Consider the following 23,330-nt stretch of genomic DNA (forward strand, 5'->3'; position numbering starts at 1 on the left):
TCATGGTTCTTGATCTTCATCATATGCTTCTTTTCCACTTTCTATTTTGATGCATCAACATTTGAAGGTGTTCTGTGAATCATCTCTGGTTTAGTTCAATGTCATCCTTTGGGTTTCGGATTCAGATGGATGAACTATGCTGCTCTGCATTTTATTAATCTTTTACAAGTTTGCGTTCTCTTTGCTAAAGTGCATCGTATTACGGTCGCACTAGGATTTTACTTTTGGTGTGAGGTAAGTGAAGGTGTTTGCCCTAGTCATACTCATGATGGGTATTCATTTGACAAGGAATGTATTTTTGTAAGCATGATGCTCTTACAAACGCATTGCTTTCTACGAATTTCTTCTTACCTCATCAGGAAGCTGATTGTCTGGAAGTTTGATGCTGTGTTCGCCGTATGTTCAAGGTCGGCTACTTCTGAAGGAAGGTTATCTATAATTGCGACTGGCAATGCCATCAAGCTATTGCTTCTGACCTATTTACGACTCCATTAACTTGTTCTTTTGACTTAAGAAAAATTATAATTTGACAATTTAAATTCTGTTTTTATAATGTCTCAAGTGGAAATCAACTGCATCTAATATAAAACAAAGAGAACAGCTTCCTGAATCTATTAATCTATTAAACGTGAATACATTGAAAATCAGCATTCTCAACTGAAAGAAAATTTATTATACAGTGCGATCAAAGTATTACGTGTACAGGAAGCAGTTTTCCTCTTATTCATATCTAATCTTTAAATTTTATTAGTTTTTATTACAAGTAAACCAATCTACAATAAGAAATAAAATATTTTTTATAGCTTTAAATTGCAAGGAAACAACTTCACAAGAAGGAATTAAATATTTCTCCCTCTTTCTACTGAAAAACTTGCTCAGTTTCATAAAAAAAAAAAAAAAACGAAGTTATTTTGTATTAAAGATTTAAAGGGTTTTGAGTTTGGTCCGAACTTGTATCTTCTTGAGTTGACCAGGAGAAATTGAAGAAAGAGAACTTCAGTAGAAACTTGATCCGGGGAATGCTCTCTTTCCGGGCTTTTTTCACTGTAGGGAGCACAGATCTGTTGTAATTTCTAATATTTCTTCTAGTTTTGAGAAATTGATACTGTTCAGCTCTACCCAGCTGAAATGTTAACACTTTTTTCTTCTTCCATATCGAACAATTTAGTACTTGCACAAAGTATGAAATAGTAATTTGAACCTCTGAAATTAAACTAATGATGGTGCGTTGGAATTTGTTTTCTGACTTGCAGAAAGCCATGCTCCTCTGCAAGAAGCAGAGTCTACAAATGGATGCTATGCCAAATGTCAAAGGTGGAATGTTGAAATTTATTTCAGCGTCCAATCGGGAGATGGGTAAGGAGCAAAGTTCTGATCTTGTTGTAGAAGATTTCTGACGCTGAAATGCTGGATGCAGAGATGCCGAAGAAGAAGAAGCTGTTCCAACTGCTGCTTCTCAGGAGAAAGTGGAACAGCCGGTTTCAATTCAAAGTGGGGAATTGCCAGATCATATGGATAGCCTTTGTCCAGAGAAATCAGAAGTGCCCCAAGACTGATTTGGTGACAGGAGCCCAGCGGTGCCTAAATCAGTTTTGAATGGCAATGAGGCGGAAGAGGTGAGTCCCAAGTCCCAACGGGCGATTTTAGAAGCTGAGGATGCCTCAGAGGCTGTTGAAAACTTATCCCCTGAATAAAAATTCTCTGACCCATTCTCGCGTCAAAGGCCCATCATAATAGTTGCTCTTCAGCTGTTAAATCAACAAAGCCCATCCATGTTTCTCTTATTCATATCCAGCCCTAGATTTTAGTAGCTTTCACCTCAAGTAAAAACCTCTACAAAGAAGAATCAAATATTTCTTTTAGTTTTTATTGCAAGTAAACAACTCTACAACAAAAAATCAAATATTTCTCTCTTGTTTTACTTAAAAAATTTATTTAGTTTTTATATAAAAAAGAAGATATGAATTTACTTTGTCTTAAAGATTTTAAAGATTTTGAGTTTGATTCGAATTGGAGTCGATTTGATTACTTGTTAGAAGTAACAAAAATTGATCAAGAAAAATTGAAAAAGAAAAGTTTAGAGGTCAAACAAGTTGAAGAAAAGAAAACACAGGGCTTTGTCTTCAAGTTGAAGTACTTTCGAAACAATGCACTCAAACTAGAGAGTCTAATAAAAAAGGAGGCTACAAATTTCAAGCTGGGAAAGTTAAACAAGAATGTTGGTCTCAGAAGTAAATTTAAAAGCAACGAAGAAGAAGAGGGAGGGCTGAAATTGAAGAGAAGCAAGATTGGCATACCAAGTTATCCTAATCCACCGCCAGACTTGCCTGAAAACTTCAAAAAGCATATCGTTAGCAACATGGGTGGTTCGGATTGGCTTTTGGTGATACAAAAGCCCATCTTTTTCTCTGACGTAAACCCTGGAGCCAGTCGCTTCTCCATACCATTCTCCCAAATCCGAGGTCATGAATTTCTCTACAAAAAAGAGGCAGAAGATTTGAAAGACAAAAAGGATATGCAAGTGCGCTTGTTAGAACCATCCCTGGAGGAGACTACCCTGAACTTTTGGAGGTGGAATATGGTAAAAAGTTCAATGTATGTTCTGACCACAATGTGGAATTCGGTTGTTAGGAATAATCAACTCGAGATTGATGATGTGGTGCAGTTGTGGTCTTTTCGAGTTGAATCCCGTCTTTGCTTTGCACTTGTAAAGGTTGATGATGTCCAGAAAGGAAGCGAAGAATGGGTTAGGCACAGCAAGAGCAATGAAAACGGTGCAAGTTCAAGTCATCAAGAAGAGGGACATGGTGGTTGTAGAAGGATAAGCTGTTAAGATGGTTCAGGTGCAAGCTGTAGCAAAAGTGATGGTGAAAGAATAAGGTAATGGCAGAAAAGGCTGGAGAAGAAGCCGCGAGCGCAAAGTAGTTTCCATTTCTTTAGGATTTTCATGAAGTTTTATTGTTTAATGCAGTTAATCTTTTAAATTCTTTCAGCAACTCTTAGAATTATTGCAATTAATATCCTATTAACGATTCGAAATAACATTCTATCGAGATTTTTCAAGATTCTTAAGACTCTCCCTGATTGCAAGTATTTTGCATGCTACATCACACCTGATATTATTTTTTTTTAAAAAAAATTTAAATTTCATTCATAATCCAGGAAGGGAATTCCTTTGTACAACCATAAGAAGAACCAAGCCTACAAGTCAGACCCATCCTTCTCAAACACAAACTGGTTACAAGAAACCACCAGCGGACATTCCCTGCCTCAACAAACAAAGAACCTAAACCACATAAAAATATCAGCTGGCAGCACCTAACCCATTTACAATTGTTAGCAGAAAAACAACATTACCACAACTCTCAAAAACTTTGCAATCAACAAAAATTAGTAGGAGTGGAAAGCACAGCCAGCTTGCCTGTTTCCTTCTCTTACTAACTCTCATATCAGAACCAGAATGCAAGGATATACAAGACTACAGACCAGCACCAAAATCTCTGAAACACTTGGCTCGAACCTGATATGAATTATGCTTCAATTCCATTCGTGAACACAGACCAAAAAAAGCCAATAGGACACAAACAGGCAGGCACTCAAACCTAACAATAGAACACAAAGGCCTCCACATTACGGCCTACCACCATAAGCTGTAGAACAATTTGCAGCAAGTCATGATTTCTGTCTAACGCACAATTTAGCAAGATTATCCGCCATCTTATTACATGATCTCGAAATATGGTTGACCTTCCATCTCGGAATCTTCCCCAACAAAGCTTTAATTTTAAGAACCAGGTTTCTCAAACGCCATGGGGAGGAAGATGGTTTCAGGACCCAATTGACTGCGTTTTTAGAATCGCTTTCAACAATAGGCCCCAGCCTGTCACACCAACCAGAGCTTCTCGAATGGTCAAAAACCTCAGCAACACTGGCATCCCCCGGCCTCTTGCTTCGGAAAAAATAATCTTAACAGCGCCACTATTGTCACGAAGGACTCCACCAATCCCCAGCATACCCGGGCAGTCCCTGGCTGCACCGTCCGTGTTGAGTTTAAACCAACCAGTAGAGGGTGCTTTCCATAATCACAGCAGCCAGAGTTGGAGAATGAGCAATATCCGTAACAGCTGAATTATCTTGAGGCCATACAGATTTCACCCACTAAGCCAGTCTAATTTTAATAATATCCACTACCTTCTTCACATCCCAAATTTTCTTTAAAAAGACCATTTCATTCCTATACACCTGATATTATATGTTAGATATTTATTCAATTTTAGTCAAGCATGATTCTATGTTTGCATTTAACAATTTCTTAAGAGAAGGGCAAAATAAATACCAAAACGAAAGCAGTAAATTAACATGCATATTGAAACCAAAGTTTTAAAAAATCGCGGTGTGTTAGAGGTAAATCTATTTATTTAATGAAGAAAATTACATGATAGATTTTTTGAAGAGCAATGAAGAAGTATACTGCATAAGAGTTTTAGATGTTAATAATTTTTTGTATTCTTGATTTTTACTGTAATTGTTATTGAATTACTAACAGTAATAAATTAGTTAAATTTTTCCTAAAATAAGCTTATATATAAGCTGGGTTTTCTGTATTAAATGAGGCAAGGGACTAAAATGCTATTCCAAATCTATTCCTCTCCCTTCTTCTAGATTTCTTTCCTCTCATGTCACAATATTTTGCACTGTGTCATGTGTTAAATTGTGTATTTCATGAAGAATATTTAAGTATTTTTCTTGTAAACAATACATCCTTTCATGTCATTTTCATTTTTTTAATTTATTTTAGTGCCAAATTTGTGAGTCTGCATTGGGCTTAGATTCTGGAGTCAGTTGTCAGTGTTCTTCATTCATAGCATGTAAGATGTTCGATTGCTTTTCTCCACAAATATAGACAAGCACAAGAAGTGTCCGACGCACTGATTTTATAAACAAAAAAAGGATTAGCATTCAACCAAGATGGAATCAAGGGTTAACAAATATACACATGCTTCAAGAAGCAACTACTAAATCTATAGTTTTATCAAGCAGGCCCCTCTTAATGATGCCATAAATCAGTAATACTTCCCCTTACTTGTTCCAAACAAAAGCTTCTTACTCAGAATATTTTAACATTCCAAATCTTCAGAAACACAAAGTTTGCAGGTGTTATGTACAGTTCAAAATGTTACTGCCCAATACCAAGTTTGTCCAACATCCTGTTGGAATAACGTTGTTGCTATAAACCTGAAAATATTTCTCTATCTTGCATTTCAATTAATATGTCATTCAGTATGCAAGATAAATACAGAAATGCACACGCTATTTTAAGCTTTAATAAAGTTATTATGATACCCTCTTCACAATGAAAACATTACTTGTCCAAATGTTAGTAAACAATAATGTTTTCATGTGTATTCGGAATATTATATTTAAGAGCACACGTAGGCACATACTTTGTATGTTCTTCGGAAATTCTGGACACTTTCTTTTTAACTGATTTGTATCTCTTTTATGTACTCCTTTAAACATAACATTAATATACAAGAAATACTTTCCTTTTCAGATTTGTAACTCACAATGTCTCGCAATGTCTCGGCTTCTGCTTCTTTTCTCGTATTGATGGTTTACTTAGGAGGTTTAGTAGAGGCAGTAGCATTTGCATGGGACTTTACCAATTGAAGCATCTGCAAGGGACAAGAACCTATCTATACATATATCTTGGGAAGGATGTACAACAATGTCAAAAGGGTAATAAAAAGCAACGTAATGATGCATCATTCTGAAAAGTAGACTCCTTTATTAATTTAAAGAGGAAAACAAAAGGTCTGAAATGAAAGTTGCAGAATTTGGAGCCAACATATCCCCAGTCCATGCTATATTCAACTTAAAGTCCACCAAAAGCCTAGGGAAAACGAGGAAGGAAAACACAGACTTCGAACAGAATTCTGTCTTCTACATGATATTAGTTATTGCCTCATGTGGAATCCATTTTTCTTAACAGAAGTCTATCTTCTACATTCAAAGACAGGAGCTACGCAGAAAAAATAAGAAATTAAGAAACATAGAATTGAAAACAAAAAATGGTTCAAAAATTGTAAAAACTGGTAGCATGAACCTTTATATGCAGAAAACAAACTCATCAAAAGAGGAAGTTTAATCATAATTCAGACAAATCTAGGGTGTCATAATGATAAAAGAGTTGCACCTCTAGTACAAGCTGCTCAATTATGAAGCCTGGGAGTAATTGATTTCCAAGAACTTCTGGACAGGCTTTGACATTCCGTAGAGCTCCAGGGGTAACTAATATGTGCAAAATAAAAATTTAACATGACATACTCTTAGAACGTTGTACTATAAAACAATAAAAATTTGTTTCTCTAGTAAAGCTTTTACATGCAGATGACAAATATACAGCAGAGCATCTTGACATTCAACAGAAATTGACACCGACTCATCGTTTAAATATATCATCAAGGTGGCTGCATAATGTGGCCACATTGAGCCCATCTCATTACTTTCAATCATGACGTCCTGCAGCATTAAGAATAACCAAAAAGGAAGAGCAGATGCGTAGAAGATGACTTCCATATTTGTAGGCTTATAGATGTAAGGTCTTTTAAGAGGAAATAAATTTCATAGAAGATACATACCTCAATATCAAGGACCAAGTTATCAGAAGAAAGGAATGGCTTCATCTTGGTTACATCAACCAGCAAACCTTCATTATAATAAGCTTGATCTTGAAGTTAGGAATGGAGGAAAATGGCATCTGATTGTCATATATGTCATAGCATGCAATAGGGATAATTGGAAAACATGAACTGACCCTGTCCCATGACCCAAGAGCAAAATTGGTAGATAAAAAAAAAAGCTGAATATGTTTACTGTTATGAAAAATTAATATTACAGAAAATTAATCTGATGCCGATCCAATTTAAAACTTCATTTTTGGTTTTAAAACTTAAAACTCCTAAGTGGTGCCAGAACACAATGTACTTCTAGAAAGAATATTAATTCCTAAAACATTTAACTTAATTTGGTAGGGAATTCATTGAACAGCAAATCCGCAACTCATATCCTCAAGTTCCTACCTCACATTATATTATGGAATCTTTCTATCACTCAGAAGCTGCCACTTCCCAACCTTATGCGAAGGCACTACCAGCAGTATTTTCTTGCATTTCAGACAACCTGAATGTTCCTAATGAATGTGAGCTTCCATTAGATTGCATGATCACAAGAATTTCAAAACAGAAAAGATTATACAATTAAAAGCAGGAAACAAGAAATAAAGGGGTCTCTGAATTACTCACAACAGAAAAAAAGGAATATATGCCTGCTTCTTGAAACAAGCGGGGGAACTTGCACCCAAGTGAGAATACACACAAGCCATGAAACCCTTTACAGAATGAAGGTGTAATATGGCCTGAGCAAATATGTTTAACATCTTGAGGGTTCTTGGTTCTTCTAAAATTGACTTCCATTGACATCTCTAAATTAATCTTCAGAATGTCCTTCTGGTCCAAGTCATTTGAAGCACTAGAAGAACCAAAACTCTTTGGACGAAGAACAGCCACAAATACCCCTGGAGGAATTAGTCCAGCATGTACTGTGGCATCAGCTGGCAATGCCTAAGACAAGAAATCAGTATTATTGAAATAAGTCGTGCTGAAGATGCTTGAGCTAATAGAACCAGGGAGAAGAAAAAAATAATGATTATCCAATTGATTCGCCAAGAAGATAGACGATCACTTGTTGAATATCACACACATGCAAGTTGATATTGAGATTGCAATCTTTAAGGCTATACATTCTGTTGTGACAATGCCAAAATTATTTGACAGTTCTTTTACGAGCAGATAAAAATCCACCAACCCCATCAACCTCCAATTCTTGACACTGTTTTGCATTCAGCAAGTCAATTCTAGTGGGAGCCTTCTGAGACTGTTTCTCAAATTGACAATCCCAATCAGTATCATCAATAGCTAGGCAAAGCAAATGGCTCAGAATTCAGCATGTTATGCAAACATATGAAGCAGCTGCAAAGGGGGAGATCTCACAGCACTATAGGAACAAACAATAAAAGCTTACCTATCCAGAATCAATCACACTAACTGGAAGAGATAATGAATTGTGAATATCAAAGCTGGCATTTCCATCCTTTACAGAAAGAATACAGCCATTCAAAAGACCTAGTGGCCTTCCATTTCAGAAATGGACATATGTATATAAGTAAACAATGAGGAATTAACACAAAAAACTACAAGAAACTTAAAAAGCAGATGCACAAGCAGGTCATCTGCATATAATCCGAGCTTCTCCTGTTTAAAACAGATTAATGAAAATATCAGACATGCCACCAGAATATAAAGATGTATAAAATACAATAATTAACTTAAAGATACTGGTTGATTGAACTTCCTCAGTGTTTAAATAAACTGCTTACCAACAAAATCCCCCTGAAATCCTTCAATCAAAAAATATTCTAATGTAGCGTAAACATTGTTCTTATGAAACCCTGCACATGCACCCTTAAGAACTTTGATTCTCTGGCCACTTTCCCAGAATACTCCCTTTCGCTTAAGAATTTTATGAACCCTTAAAACTGCAAGTTGAAAAGAGGCAATATATGAGCAAGTAATATCAGCCAAAACAGGATCGAAAGAAGCAAATTAATGACCAAATACAAGACCTTACCTGAATTAACAAATTTTATCCAAAGCAAACTTATGAGGTTGAAAATATAAAAAATTATCAAACATTCATAAACCATCAAACTGCTTATAGATAATGTTACCATCAGATGATATTCCTAGTGCCTTCTTGTTCAAGGGACCGACAACAAGAACTGGCTGATCCTCACCAGACCCCGATTTCTTCATCATAACTGTTATGCATTTGAAGAAGCCAATCCTGATACTCCCTTTCCAGTTGTAGAAAGGTTAACTGTCCACCGCCTCTATAAATTTCAACATCAACATCTACAGAATCAAATTTATTGGATTAAAAAAAATGTAAACTGAGTACAAAATCCCATATCTGACATGGACCCCAACCAAAAACAAAGTTCACCTTTTTCTTTCTCTACATGCCTACTGCCAAAGTTCTTTAGTGCAATGGAAAAAAAATTTATGGTGGCCAAATCAGCCTGGAAAGATTAACATAATCATATCATTATTTAAACTAGTCCAATCCATCAATTTTATACACTCTTTTGTCAATCATTATAAGAATGTTGGTTGTGCACAACCATATATATTATGGCAACATATTTTGGGTGAGTGCCCTTCATCTTTGAGCAGAGATCGTTGGAACTGCTTGCAGCAAACAGCGGGTGAAGCAAATTTTAACTAAAACTTTTCCCTTGAACAAGGAAAAGTGCCTTAAAAGCACCTCGATAAATAAGCTCCAGACGAAAAGAACTTGTAAAATGGTTCCAAGACAACAATAATGACACCATACAGGTGTCTTATAGCATATTTTCCATCAGTTCTCTAACTGATCCAGCACAGTACTACCAACCACTTGACAAGTAATTCTCACCACATAACAAAATGCAACTTACATACACACCTTCGCACATAAGACCATTATTCCAATATATATATATATATGTAGCACGGAGTCAGGAATCGCATCAAGAAATCGAAATACGGTCTCTTACACTTAGAAGCAAGCCACCTGACAACTTAACTTCCAAAAGGACAGTGAATATTGACATAACAGCAAGCTATGGCAAACACAGGAACCATCCTTGCAAAGAAAAAAGTAGAATGCAAAAGGTTGCCTACCTTCAATGGCGTTGGATTGAAGCCAGCATCGGTCTCTGCAACCGAAAACAAATTTTCTTGAATCATATTGTTTTTAGGGAAAGTAAGACACATTTTCAACATCTTTTCCCCCTTTCACTGCCTCAAATCCGTAAAAGGAAGCAATGTCTGTAATGAAGCAGATAGATTATCTATTAAATCTTGGGGTTCCCCAACAAGCAGCACACCACACTGAAGCATTAATGTCAATGAAATTATGGCAAACCAATTACCATTGGTCCAGATGCACAAATAAATGGTGAAAGATAAGGTAAAAACCTTGGAAGATAGAGTGATAGAACCCTATTCCTGGATATCTTAAAGCTAATTTTGACGGAGAAATAATGCCTTACAAGATGAAATAGACAATTATAAGTAGAATCTGCACACTTATATGACCATCACATCCTTCTGTTTCTAGAGTGTCCCCAAACATTTCCCTTTTAAGCCTTCAAATGTGCATGTATTTCTCAATTCAGTTTAGGCAGAAATCTATAGTACAAGAAACTCCAGAGAGGTTAGTGCTAAGGGTCTTAGGTACAATGCCACCCAACATACCACCAAAATAGTGTACACCAAAGGTGAAATAACTATGAAGGACATTTTTCCAAATAGAATTTAATAGGAGATAACATTGCAAGTGCATCTGTTAAAAGGCAACTTCCTTATTTAGAAAGAGAAAAAATCAACGTGCCTTTCAGCCAATACAGAATTTGTCCAAAGAGTTAAAAGACAGACCAGAATTTTGGGAATCTACAACTTCAAAAGCTAAATCTTCCAGTATAAAGCCAGCAATGCAATGCTCTGGTACCAGAGAACACATGTAATAATAACAGAAAAGGTGAGAGAAATTTGAGTGAAAAGTCTGAAAGACGAAACTGAAACAGAAGGAAATAGATACTAACCATTGGTGCAATTCTTAGTTCCCTTTTATCAGTTTGAAACTCTTCTTTAAAACTACTTCATCATCATGTAAAACAGAGAGAGCAATTGCAACTGCAACTTTACATGTTAGTCCAAGGTTTGAGCCGACTACAAATTGTGAAAGAGAAAGAATAAGCTAAAGCTGCTTCTATAAATGAATAAGAATTAAAAGATTAGCTACCTTCAGATTAACCTTTTCTTTTCACAAGTATTATCAATTAACTTTGTCTTGGAATCACATCTAATCTTTGCAATTGTGGATGACTAGATAATCACACACATGCACACCAAATAAATGAATAAGAGCCCACAAATGTATAGTCAATACTTAAATTTTGGTCATTTGCATCCTATGTAAGGACCATCAATATTGAGTCCCCTAGGATGTGGTGAGTATTGAAAAAACACTATCAACACCAATCTAGAAAAACTAACTGAAATTACAAATAATAATATAAACTATGAATGACCAATACAAATTTAGTCATAAATATTGCAAGGAAATTTGTTTCATAAAGGACCACTTTACCAGGAAAGACCTGTTAGCTGAACCCTAAAGCTATAAACCTGGTTTTCCATAACCTGCAGTTACTTTCAATAGGCACCCACGGTCAATGCATCCCCGGTCATCCACCTACATTTGGAAAACTGCTGTCAGATTGCACATTATAAATTGAACACCATCTTGACCACCAAATATCACCATCATGCTCAGAGAGCATCAACTGAGAAATACGAATTATGACATTCTCTCCACCTAATACCACACCGAAGAAGATAACTTCAAACTTTGCTGAATGTCAAATATATTTTGCAATATTGTTTATTCATAGAGTACGGGTATAGAATGTTTTAACGAACCTAACCTTATACTTTGAGCCTAGATGTTCTTGGATAACAAATCCATCCAAGTGGAACTGAACTTCCACACCCGCTGCAACATGATTGCCATATGCATCAAACATCTGAGGGAAATAAATTACCATGTTAGTAATATGTCATCTTTAACAAGCAATCTACAAGTTCATATCACAATCTTATTCCCTGTTTGTTATTTACACCAGCTTCACTAGTGACTTGAAGATACTAGTTCAGAGATATACCTATAATCTGCTTCCATGTGCCAGATACTCAAGATATTTCAAATATTACAACTTAATATCCAGAATATAACATTTACCCTTGTAAAGTACTCAAAGTTGAGTTAACAAATGAAGAGATTTATATATATATTTTTAAAAAAACCACAATGCAAGTCAAGGTAAATTCACAACTCAGAAAAAATATCTGAAAAAGAATGAAATATAGTGCAGACCATAATACCGATTGGAGATGTAGCATAATGTGGATTGCACGCCAAACATTGCCAAATGGTTTAAACAATGGATAGTATATTGTGATATGATTAATGCATGAGAATACAATACCCATCTAAAACAAAGAAAACAAAAGAACAATCTGTTTGAAGCATGTTAATTCAAATAAATTTTCAAATTAGAAAAAAAATACAGTAACCTTTAACAAAATAGAACACTTCATGGCATCCATCAAAAGGGAAAACTCTATGTTATGTAACGATGCCCTGTTCACTATATCTTTCAGTTTGGTAGATAATAAATTTGGGATGCATCAGAAGCAGTTTTTTCATTTGATGGCAGGCATGCTACAAGTAATAAAAAAATTGGGATGCATTAGAAGCAGTGAAAAGTTTTGCACTCCAACTCAAACATATTTTGGAGAGCCAAAGATATTTTTTCACTTTTAGGTTTATCCGAACTAATGCATTTACTAAATTGATTCGAACATTATTCTAACTAATGAAAAAAAGCTCAGACAAACAGGACGGGGAAGGTAAGAGAATTACTACAACTGAATTGTAAAGCTCTAGGAAAGATTCTGCCACATCCATTATCAATTATTGATAATTATTGCTCAGCTCATAACGTAATATTGAGCAACAGAAATTTACATAAGTGAACAATTCAACAAAAATTACATCCTTGAGAGCTTGAACGTGACAACCACGCGTTAATTCACAAATGCTTAGGCAGAAAGAATGAGTTAACTACTTTCTTTTAATAACATGGCAAATAAAAGGACGCTCTCCCTCTATATGCAGAACCAAACAACTTATTGAAAGAGGAATTTAATCATAATTCAGGCAAATCTAGGGCGTCAAAATGATAAAAGAGTTGCATCTCTAGTATGAGCTGCTCAATTATGAAGCCTGGAAGTAATTGGTTTCCAAGAACTTCTGGACAGGCTTTGGCATTCCGTAAAGCTCCAGGGGTAACTGATATGCGCCAAAAAAATTCAACATGATAAACGCTCAGAACATTGTACTATAAATCAAATAAAAATTTGTTTCTCTAGTGATGCTTTTACATGCAGATGACAAAAATACAGCAGAGCACCTTGACATTCAACAGAAATCGACACCGACTCATCTTTTGAATATATCATCAAGGTGGCTGCATAATGAGGCCCTATTGAGTCCAACTTCTTACTTTCAATCATGACATGCTGCAGCACTAAAAAAAACCAAAAAAGAAGAGCAGATGTGCAGAAAATGATGTCCATATTTCTAGGCATATAGATGTAAGGTCTTTTAAAGGAAAATAAATTTCATAAAAGATACATACCTCAATATTAAGGACCAATTTATCAGAAGAAAGGAATGGCTTCATCTTGGTTACATCAACTAGCAACCCTTCATTCATAATAAGCTTGATCTTGAAGTCAGGAATGGAGGAAAATGGCATCCAATTGTCATATATGTCATAGCATGCGATAGAAATAAATGGAAAACATGAACCGACCCTGTCCAAGGACCATAGAGTAAAATAGGCAAATAAAGAATAAGCTGAATATGTTTTCTGTTATGAAAAATTAATCTTACAGAAAACAACTATGATGCCAATCTAATTTAAAACTTAAAACTCCTAAGTGGTGCCAGAACAAAATGTATTTCTAGAAAGAATATTAATTCCAAACACATTTAACTTAATTTGGTAGGGAGTTCATTGAACAGCAAATCCGCAACACATATCCTCAAGTTCCTACCTCACATTATATAAAGGAATCTTCCCATCACTCAGAAGCTGCCACTTCCCAACCTTATGCCAAGGCACTACCAGCAGCATTTTCTTGCAATTCTGTCAACCTGAATGTCCCTAATGAATGTGAGCTTCCATTAGACTGCATGATCAAAAAAATTTCAAAACATAGGAGATAATAAAAATAAAAGTAGGAAACAAGAAATAAAGAAGTCTCTGAATTACTCACAACAGAGAATAAAAAGGTACATATGCCTGCTTCTTGAAACAAGTGTGGGAACTTGCACCAAGTGGGAATACGTACAAGCCATTAAACCCTTTACAGGATGAAGGTGTAATTCTGCCTGAGTAAATATGTTTAACATCTTGATGGTTCTTGGTTCTTCTAAAATTGACTTCCATTGACATCTCTAAATTAATCTTCAGAATCTCCTTCTGGTCCAAGTCATTTGAAGAACTAGAAGAACCAAAACTCCTTGGATGAAGAACAGCCACAATTTCCTTTGGAGGAACTAGTCCAGCTTGTAATGTGGCATCAGCTGGCAATGCCTAAGACAAGAAACCAGTATTATCGAAATAAAGTTGGGCTGAAGATGCTTGAACTAATAGAACCAAAGAGAAGAAAAAAATAATGATTATCCAATTTATTCGCCAAGAAGATAGAGGATTGCTTGTTGAATATCACACACATGCAAGTTGATATTGAGATTGCAATCTGTAAGGCTATACATTCTGTTGTGACAATGCCAAAATTATTTGACAGTTCTATTATGAGCAGATAAGAATCACCAAACCCATCAACCTTCAATTCTTGACACAGTTTCACATTCAGCAAGTCAATTCTTGAGGGAGCCTTCTGACATTGTTTCTCAAGTTGACAATCCCAATCAGTATCATCAATAGCTAGGCACTGCAAATGGCTCAGAATTCAGCATGTTATGCAAACATATGAAAGGGGAAATCTCATAGCACTATAGGAACAAACGATAAAAGTTAACCTTTCCAGAATTAATTACACTAACTGGAAGAGATAATGAATTGCGAATATCAAAGCTGGCATTTGCATCCTTCACAGATAGAATACAGCCATTCGATAGACCTAGTGAACTTCCATTTCAGAAATGAAGTATATAAGTAAACAATGATGAATTAACACCAAAAACTACAAGAAACTTAGAAAGCAGCTGCACAAGCAGGTCAGCTGCATATAATACGAGCTTCTCCTGTATAAAACATATTAACGAAAACATCAGACACATCACCAGAGTATAAAGATGTACGAAATGCAATAATTAAGTTAAAGATACTGGTATATTGAACTTCTTCAGTGTTTAAATATATTGCTTACCACCAAAACCCCCCTGAAATCCTTCAATCAAAAAACATTCTAAAGTAGCATAGACATTGTTCTTATGAAACCCTGCACATGCACCCTTAAGAATGTTGATTCTCTGGCCACTTTCCCACAATACTCCCTTTCTCTTAAGAATTTTACGAACCCTTATAACTGCAAGTTGAAAAAAGACAATATATGAGTAAGTAATGTCAACCAAAACAGGATTGAAAGAAGCAAATTAATGACAAATACAGACCTAATCTTATTTAGCAAAATTTATATAAAGCAAACTTATGAGGTTGAAAATATAAAAAATTATCAAACATCCATATACCATCAAACTGCTTATAGATAATGTTACCATCATATGATATGCCTAGTGCCTTCTTGTTCAAAGGACCGACAACAAGTACTGGCTGATCCGCACCAGACTGGATTTCTTTTTCATAACTGTCTTGCATTTGAAGAAGCCAATCCTGATACTCCCTTTCCAGTTGTAGAAAGGTTAACTGTTTGCCGCCTCTACATATTTCAACATCAACATCTACAGAATCAAAATGATTGGAATAAAAAAAAAACGTATACTGAGTACAAAATCCCATATCTGACATGGACCCCAACCAAAAACAAAGTTCACCTTTTTCTTTCTCCACATGCCTGCAGCCAAAGCTCTTTAGAGCAATGGAAAAAGGATTATGGTGCACCAAGTCAGTCTGTAAAGATAAACAACATAATCATATCGTTATTTAAACTAGTCCAATCCATCAATTTGATTAACTTACTTTGGCTCTTTATAAACTCTTTTGTCAATCATCATATGAATGTTGTATGTGGACAACCCTATATATTAAGCAACATATTTTGTGTGAGTGCCCTTCATCTTTGAGCAGAGATTGTTAGACTGCTTGCAGCAACAGGGGGTGAACTAAATTTTAACTAAAACTTTGCCCTTGAACAAGGAAAAGTGCCTTAATAAATAAGCTTCAGACCAAAAGAACTTGTAAAATGGTTCTCAAGACTAAAATAATGATACCATACAGCTGTGTTATAGCACATTTTCCATCATTGCTGTAACTGATCCAGCATGGTACCACCAACCACTTGACAAGTAATTCTCAACACATAGCAAAATGCAACATACATACACATCTTCGCACATAAGACCATTATTCCAATATATACGTAGCAGGGCATAAGGAATCGCATCAAGAAATCAAAATACTGTCTCTAACACTTAGAAGCAAGCCACCTAACAACTTAAGTTCCAAAAGAAAAGTAAATATTGACATAACAGCAAGCTATGGCAAATACGGGAACCATCCATGTAAAGAAAAGAGTAGAACGCACAAAGTTGCCTACCTTCAATGGCGTTGGATTGAAGCCAGCATCAGTCTCCGCAACCAAAAACGAGTTTTCTTGAGTCATATTCTTTTTACGGAAAGTAAGAAACATTACAAGCATGTATAAATATATATTCTCATAAATTTTGAACACTACCAACAGAGCATTTAACCCTCAAGCAACATCTTTTCAATAAGCGAGACTTATCCCCCTTGTGCTGCCTCAAATCCATAAAAGGAAGCAATGCCTTTAATGAAGCAGGTACATTATATATTAAATCTTGGGGTTCCCCACCAAGCAGCACACCACACTGAAGCATTAATGTATATGAAATTATGGCAAACCAATTACCATTGGTCCAGATGCACAAATAAATGGTTAAAGTTAAGGTAAAAACCTACGAAGATAGAGTGATAGAACCCTATTCCCGGATATCTTAAGGTAATTTTGACAATTATAAGTAGAATCTGCACACTTAAAGGACCATCACATCCTTTTGTTTCTAGAGTGTCCCCAAACATTTCCTTTTTAAGCCTTCAAATGTGCATGTATTTCTCAATTCAGTTTAGGCAGACATCTATAGTACAAGAAAAGAAACTCCAGAGAGGCTAAGATAAGGGTCTTAGGTACTATGCCTCCCAACACACCACCAAAATAGCGTGCACAAAAGGTGAAATAACTATGGACATTTTTCCAAATAGAATTTAATAGGAGATAACATTGCTAGTGCATCTGTTGAAAGGCAACTTCCTTAATTAGAAAGAGAAAAAATGAACATGCCTTTCAGCCTAAATGGAATACGTCCAAAGAGTTAAAACTCAGACCAGAATTTTGGATGGTAAGATAAATAATGAACAAGTCGTTTTAAACATGCACAAGACAAAAGCCAACGTTTGCCTAATACCATAAAACATAAATCTATCTGTTTTGCAAAATGCCAAATTCTTTAAGATGATGCCACTTACCAAATATGACACATGAAAAACCACATTATATTCATAAGCTTAATAGGAAACTAACCCAACGAGCATCTGGAAGTAAACGACCAAGACATGAAATTGGGATGCAACTAAAATTCTCATAGTTTTCTCCAACTCCACATCCTTCAGCATCCAACTTCTCCAAAATCCTCTCAATATTCTCTTTCCCCTGTAAACTATGATTTTATATACTTCCACAAAGTCTAAATAGAAAAACAAATAATCCATTACCTGATGTATGGGAAAATAAATACACTTGAGGCAAGCATTTGTCCCTTCAGAAGCCTTTGAACCTGGCAAACATAAAACCTCAGCAACTTAAAACTAAACAAAACAACATTGCTCTTCCATTGACAGCAAGATTGCAATTGATAAAAGCAGTAAATAGCAAGACATGATGATTTCCAGAACCTTTGGTTGCAACATTCTCCCTTTTTAGGGAGAAGTGAAGCAGTATGGTAAATTCAGGACCACTGCAAGAAAGCAAGTTGGTGATTGCAGCTCTGCCCCCTTCAATTTATGTCAAATCAACACCATTAACCTGAACAGCAGCAATTTCCTTCAATACTCCCGAAAGTTTTTTCAAGGTTACCAACCACTCAACGATAAGGAGAAAAGGAAAAAAGCATGTCCAAATTAATATCTAGGAGATTAACATAAGATGAGTATACATATTCAGATAACATAAGTAACATATCATCATTCTTTTATCTTTTGACAGAAAAGTTTCCTCATATAGTAAGTATATCCTCGCATAAGTGTTCTCCCTCCAGCAATTTATATTCCATTTCGATATTTAAAGTGAACTGTAAACAACACAAATCATACAGCAGTGATAAGCTAAACCTGAAACTCAACAGATGTAATAGTCCTGCCAGCGTTGGACAACTCATCACACTGCAGGCCAACAAAGTAATGTATAAGAACCAACTAGGATTCTAGTATAATTACAAAGTTGATTGGATAATAGAAATGCAAAACACACCGAAAATACATATCTATAAATTAAAAAAGTTACAACTAAACAATAGTATAGAAGAAAGTGAAATTCAACTCAATGCTTCGAAGTTGAAAGGTATATTTAAACATAAAGCACGATAGAAAAGCACATGAAGATATATATAGATATATATAGATATATATATATATATTTGTCACAGATCCCTTAGCAACAAAAGATGATGTTGGACTTATGAGTAAAGGCCTTCCTCCACCTAATAAGCTTGCCATTTGAGTTGGAAGTGCAGGCTCATGACAAGTGATATCAAAGCTTACTCTTCATTGATGTAGGACCCCCACATGAGAGATACCTAATAAACATTTCTTTTGCATTAGAAGTGTGAGCCCGTGAGCCATATACACAGGCAATATGACAAATAAGACCAAATGTAATTGTTCAAAATGCCAAATAGACAAAGAATAATGCCCATATTTTTAATTTGAATAGACCCCAGAATTAACTACAAAATACTTATTACTCAATCCTTCAAATATCCAGACCAACATGACTTCTAGACCAAGAAACTGAATTAGCAGACACAACTTTGCACATACTTAGTCTGCTAGGAAGTCATATTCAAAAACGAATAAATGAAGACAAGATTTATGAAGGGAAAAGATCTCTCTGAATCCACTCTTAGTTAAATGTCAAACATATTCTTAAATTCTTGTGAACTATTAAACCATAATCAAAACTTTAAATGCAGACGTACCAGCACCTGACTGGCCCATCAAATTAGGAGCAGAAAACAGACAAAAAAGAATAAATTCAAAAATTTGAATAGTTTAGCTCCTTGATATACATACAGCATTCACGAAGTAGCAACAACGTAGATGTGCAAAAAAAAAAAAAACCAAAGAAATAGTACATCACCATATAAATCGCAAAGAAGGTTACTGATAAGATACCATAGGGGGAGGGGGGAGGTACCAGCATCATGCCACCTGTGACATGATTGACTCCTCCCATCCAACAACTCCATATTACAACTTTCACATGTCACCTAGTTGTAATGGACTTAAAATATTAAACTCACACCTGAATATATGGAAAGTAAATGTCCTTAAGCTTGCATAGGAGTTTAAAAATGTCCAAGTTTTTTTGTCTAGGCTTTAATATCTCCACCTGTAAAGTGATTCAAACAATGAAACTATCAAAATCTAATATATGAACTCAGAAATTAACGGAAAACACGTCACCTACCTAAAATGAAAGTTATGGACAAACTGAATGCCCGAGTAATGCATAATAATACCATAATTTCAAAGAAAAAATAAGGCTCACATTACAATATTTGTGTAAATGCTAAGCATACTTGTACAAACAGAGTAGCTAATTGCCAGAAATCTTTGTCCAATTTAGCCATAAACGTAAGACCATCCCTCATATTGTCAATAAATCACAGCATAAATTTGTAGTGAAAAATCTTCAGCATAAAGTGAACAGGATTTTCAAGATATTGATCCAAGCTACAAAGAACGTTCAGAAATGGTTATAGATGGAAAAGAGGCAGTAAACTCCTCAAAGAACTTATAAAAACCACCTGCAAATCTTAAATAACATTTTCAACTAATTGCTGACCATGCCTTTTCCTGAAAGTTACCAACTTATCGCTGACCATGCCTTGTCCTGAAAATTACCATCCATTCTGCCTATGTAATGTGGTAACGTTGCAGAGTGTAACCAGTTACACATGTCCATGACAATTTAATGTCACACATACTGAGAAATGGACAACAGGCAACAGTCCAAAATAAACAGGCAGAATAGGACAGCAACTATGTGAAATAATATACTTGACTGTAACATCCTAGAAGATCTGACAAATCAAAATAGGGAACAAAGAAATTCACCACATGCACAAAACCTCTAATATGAAAAGTGAGGAACATGGGAACATGGATTAAGGATCTAGCCCTGGAGACAACAATACACCAAGAGTAAGTGCAGCAGAGTAAACCTTTGTAAAGCTCTCATGAGGAGATTTCTAATTTCATCTTCTGAAGCATCCCTGATGCCACCATCAGTCTAAAGTAAAAAGAACATAAAATAACAATAATGCAACAAAAGTATGAGAAACTTTCTAGATAATAGTACTGCAATTTTTTAAAACAAGATAGAGACAGAGAGATATTACACTCTTTAGGGAAATTAGAGCTCAGAGAACATGCTTTCCCTCCAAGTACGTTCAGGATTAGAATTGCTGAGTATAGCCTCTCACCCAAAATGTAATGTGTAAACTTTCTTGGACTCTTTTCTCATGGAAAAAATTATAGCGCAGTTGTACGAGAAGAAAAAAAACCATGAAAATCTATCATATCATGATTCATTAATCAGAACAAAAAAAAGGTAGGGGCATGATCAATTTTTCCAAGAGGTCATACCTCCCTAGATGCATAGATGCCATAAGTCCTCCATATCCAAACATGCCCAAAAAGGGCAGCATTGTCACAGAAAAGTGCTTCTAACTGACAAATTCAGAGATCGTATAAAGAGAAATGAACAATTGCCATCTTTCATAGTGCAGAGTAAGTTGATATTAAAATGGAGAAAAACATCAAATCACCGTAAAATCCTTTGAACATCGCAATCTCTTTATAGAAATAAATGGCTCTGATCAACAGAAAGATGGTAAAACCCTAAAGGAAAACTAATCCAACACACACTTGCACCTAATTAGTGAAAACAGTGAATGCATGCCTACTCAAATATGGTAGGGGGTAAAACTAACCACCATAGAGATCACTGCTTTTTTTCAAATGTCATACATGGATTAAATAGAAAATGATACCAACTAAGAGCATGAAGAAAAAAGAACAAAGTCCAAGTACGTGCATTTCAAACGGAGATACTACCGCATACAACCAAAAGAAAAAGGAACAGAAATCCACAAAAATTTTTACCATTAAGTATGGAGGTTTGCACCCTATTGCCTGTACTTTACATAATCTGTTTAGAGAGGCACCCATCTTTCCCTAAATAAAATGAGCAGAATAAGTAAAATTTCATTAGCAAACCTTTAAAAAACTGATAATTAAGAAACACAAACAGTAATAGAAATTTATGTGAAATATGGGCAAGTTTGAATCAAATTTTTTCCTGAATTTGCATGATAAAAAATTACGCACAATGTCACTACACTGCCAACATTTTAAAAAATTAATTTACAATATGCTAAAAATAAAATATGATTAAAAATATTGCAAAGAAAATTTTAAAAAAAACCAAGGGCAGACTATCAATTTAGAGCTAAAATTGAAAAAGAATATATTATTCTCTTTGGGGTCAGCCTCGTTCTTATCTTCTTTCTTTTTTCTCTTTTTAGACAGTAGAAATTATCTTAATCATTTGTACAATATCAAATATTAAATTTTAGAAACCCCTTATGGAAGTAACCAATGCAAGTTTCCTTCCAAATACATCCCACTGATGTTTGAACAAGTTAGACTGAAAGTTAAATTATGAATGAGTCAATTGCAAACTGAGTTATTGGTTACTAAAAGTTATTGACTTCCCAAATTCAAGGAATCTTCTGGTTTTTTTTTTCTTTTTGCTTGGGTGGGGTGATGAACAAGACATCTAAAATCTGCCCAAAAACTAGAGCATTAGAATACATCACTGAATCTAATTACATACCCTAAGGATATGCTAATACAACATAAACTTAAAAATAAAGAAGAGCAAGAAGAATTTGTAAAGCATACCACTTAACAATAGAGTTTTCATCACTGCTGTCCATTCCAGGCCCAGTGTCAAAACTTGAGATTGTATTCTCAAGAACATTCACACTGCAAAAATATTAAGATGGCCATCTACAGTACCGTATGATGTAACCATTTTATGATGTAGAAATAAGTATAAAAGGAAGGTTGAATTAGTTATATGAAGAAAAAGCAGCACATGCATGCCCATGATACACGATCACATGAAGACGAGGTAGAAAAATGCCTTTACATGATAATTGTGATGGTGGAATACAACAGATTTCAAATAGACACGGACGGAAGATCCGGCATCATGTTTGAACAAGATAGACTTCAAACAAGTTCTGAACCACGACATCTATCAACAAAATCGTTTGGAACTAGCAAAAAGACATAAATCTACAACTTTTATAGTGTTAAGAAACAACACTTCTAAAGCTACTGTAATTGGCCATGATCATTAATCTCAGTTAGTAACATATGCAATCAAATTTTAATTCATTTTCTCTACACCACCAATTTACTATTTGAACTTAGATTATATTTCATTATAGAATAAATTCCAGTCAAAAAAAAAAGAAAAAAGAACCAGACCATATATAGAATAATCATGCAGCAATGAAATGGCAATCATAAATAAATCATCACATTTCACGAGTAAATTCAAACCTTATCAATCTCCTTTTGTTTTTACCATTCAACCATACTGATGCAAGGAATGGTCCTGTTAAACGAGTAGAAGAGTAAACGCGCCTACCAAAAGAACAAAATTAAGGATAAAACAAAATCCAGAATCCCAGTAGCATGATGAAACTTACAATCAAATCCGCAAGAGCAGTTTCAAAAGTGTATTCTTCTGGTAACTCCATTAACAAATCCGTATCCGGCTTCAAATCCCACATATTCTGACCAAGAAAATTCATCCCAATAGTAAATATGGCCTCTTAGTAAAAGACATCCGGTTTTACAAAGAAGCAAGACAGGCTTACAACTATCAACAAAGAAAATTAACCAACAATGTGCAAACAAATTCCCCCCGAGAAAGAATAGAGAGAAAGATGGAAAAGACACTACCTCATAAGTATTGGCAACCTCTCCAGAACCATCCAGATTATGTTAACAACACCAAACAAGTATGGGTTTAAAAACACGTTTTTGTTGTGTCATGTACTTAAACCATTTTTCTTTA

At 35.1% G+C, this 23,330-nt stretch overlaps 3 protein-coding genes and 1 long non-coding RNA gene across 4 annotated transcripts; 1 reads left to right on the top strand and 3 right to left on the bottom strand.

The window, feature by feature from the left end:
* On the top strand, positions 1,961 to 3,050 carry LOC18605749 (B3 domain-containing protein At5g24050). Its single transcript, XM_007038957.2, has one exon. It carries the CDS (start codon positions 1,961 to 1,963, stop codon positions 2,831 to 2,833), a length of 873 nt encoding a protein of 290 aa, XP_007039019.2. The 3' UTR covers positions 2,834 to 3,050.
* On the bottom strand, positions 6,978 to 8,167 carry LOC108661273. Its single transcript, XR_001927028.1, has 3 exons — positions 7,867 to 8,167; positions 7,305 to 7,622; positions 6,978 to 7,192 (listed from the first exon to the last, which is right to left on the bottom strand). It is a non-coding gene; the product is annotated as an uncharacterized LOC108661273 (long non-coding RNA).
* On the bottom strand, positions 12,827 to 13,881 carry LOC108661321. Its single transcript, XM_018117289.1, has 3 exons — positions 13,788 to 13,881; positions 13,367 to 13,544; positions 12,827 to 13,017 (listed from the first exon to the last, which is right to left on the bottom strand). Exons 1-3 carry the CDS (start codon positions 13,865 to 13,867, stop codon positions 12,943 to 12,945), a joined length of 333 nt encoding a protein of 110 aa, XP_017972778.1. The 5' UTR covers positions 13,868 to 13,881; the 3' UTR covers positions 12,827 to 12,942.
* Positions 14,878 to 16,541, bottom strand: LOC18605752. Its single transcript, XM_018117122.1, has 5 exons — positions 16,476 to 16,541; positions 15,754 to 15,829; positions 15,478 to 15,660; positions 15,129 to 15,287; positions 14,878 to 15,003 (listed from the first exon to the last, which is right to left on the bottom strand). The coding sequence occupies exons 1-5, from the start codon at positions 16,539 to 16,541 to the stop codon at positions 14,978 to 14,980; spliced, it is 510 nt and encodes a 169-aa protein (XP_017972611.1). The 3' UTR covers positions 14,878 to 14,977.

The sequence above is a fragment of the Theobroma cacao genome, chromosome 3 (genome assembly GCF_000208745.1).
Source record: "Theobroma cacao cultivar B97-61/B2 chromosome 3, Criollo_cocoa_genome_V2, whole genome shotgun sequence".
NCBI classification, from domain to species: domain Eukaryota; kingdom Viridiplantae; phylum Streptophyta; class Magnoliopsida; order Malvales; family Malvaceae; genus Theobroma; species Theobroma cacao.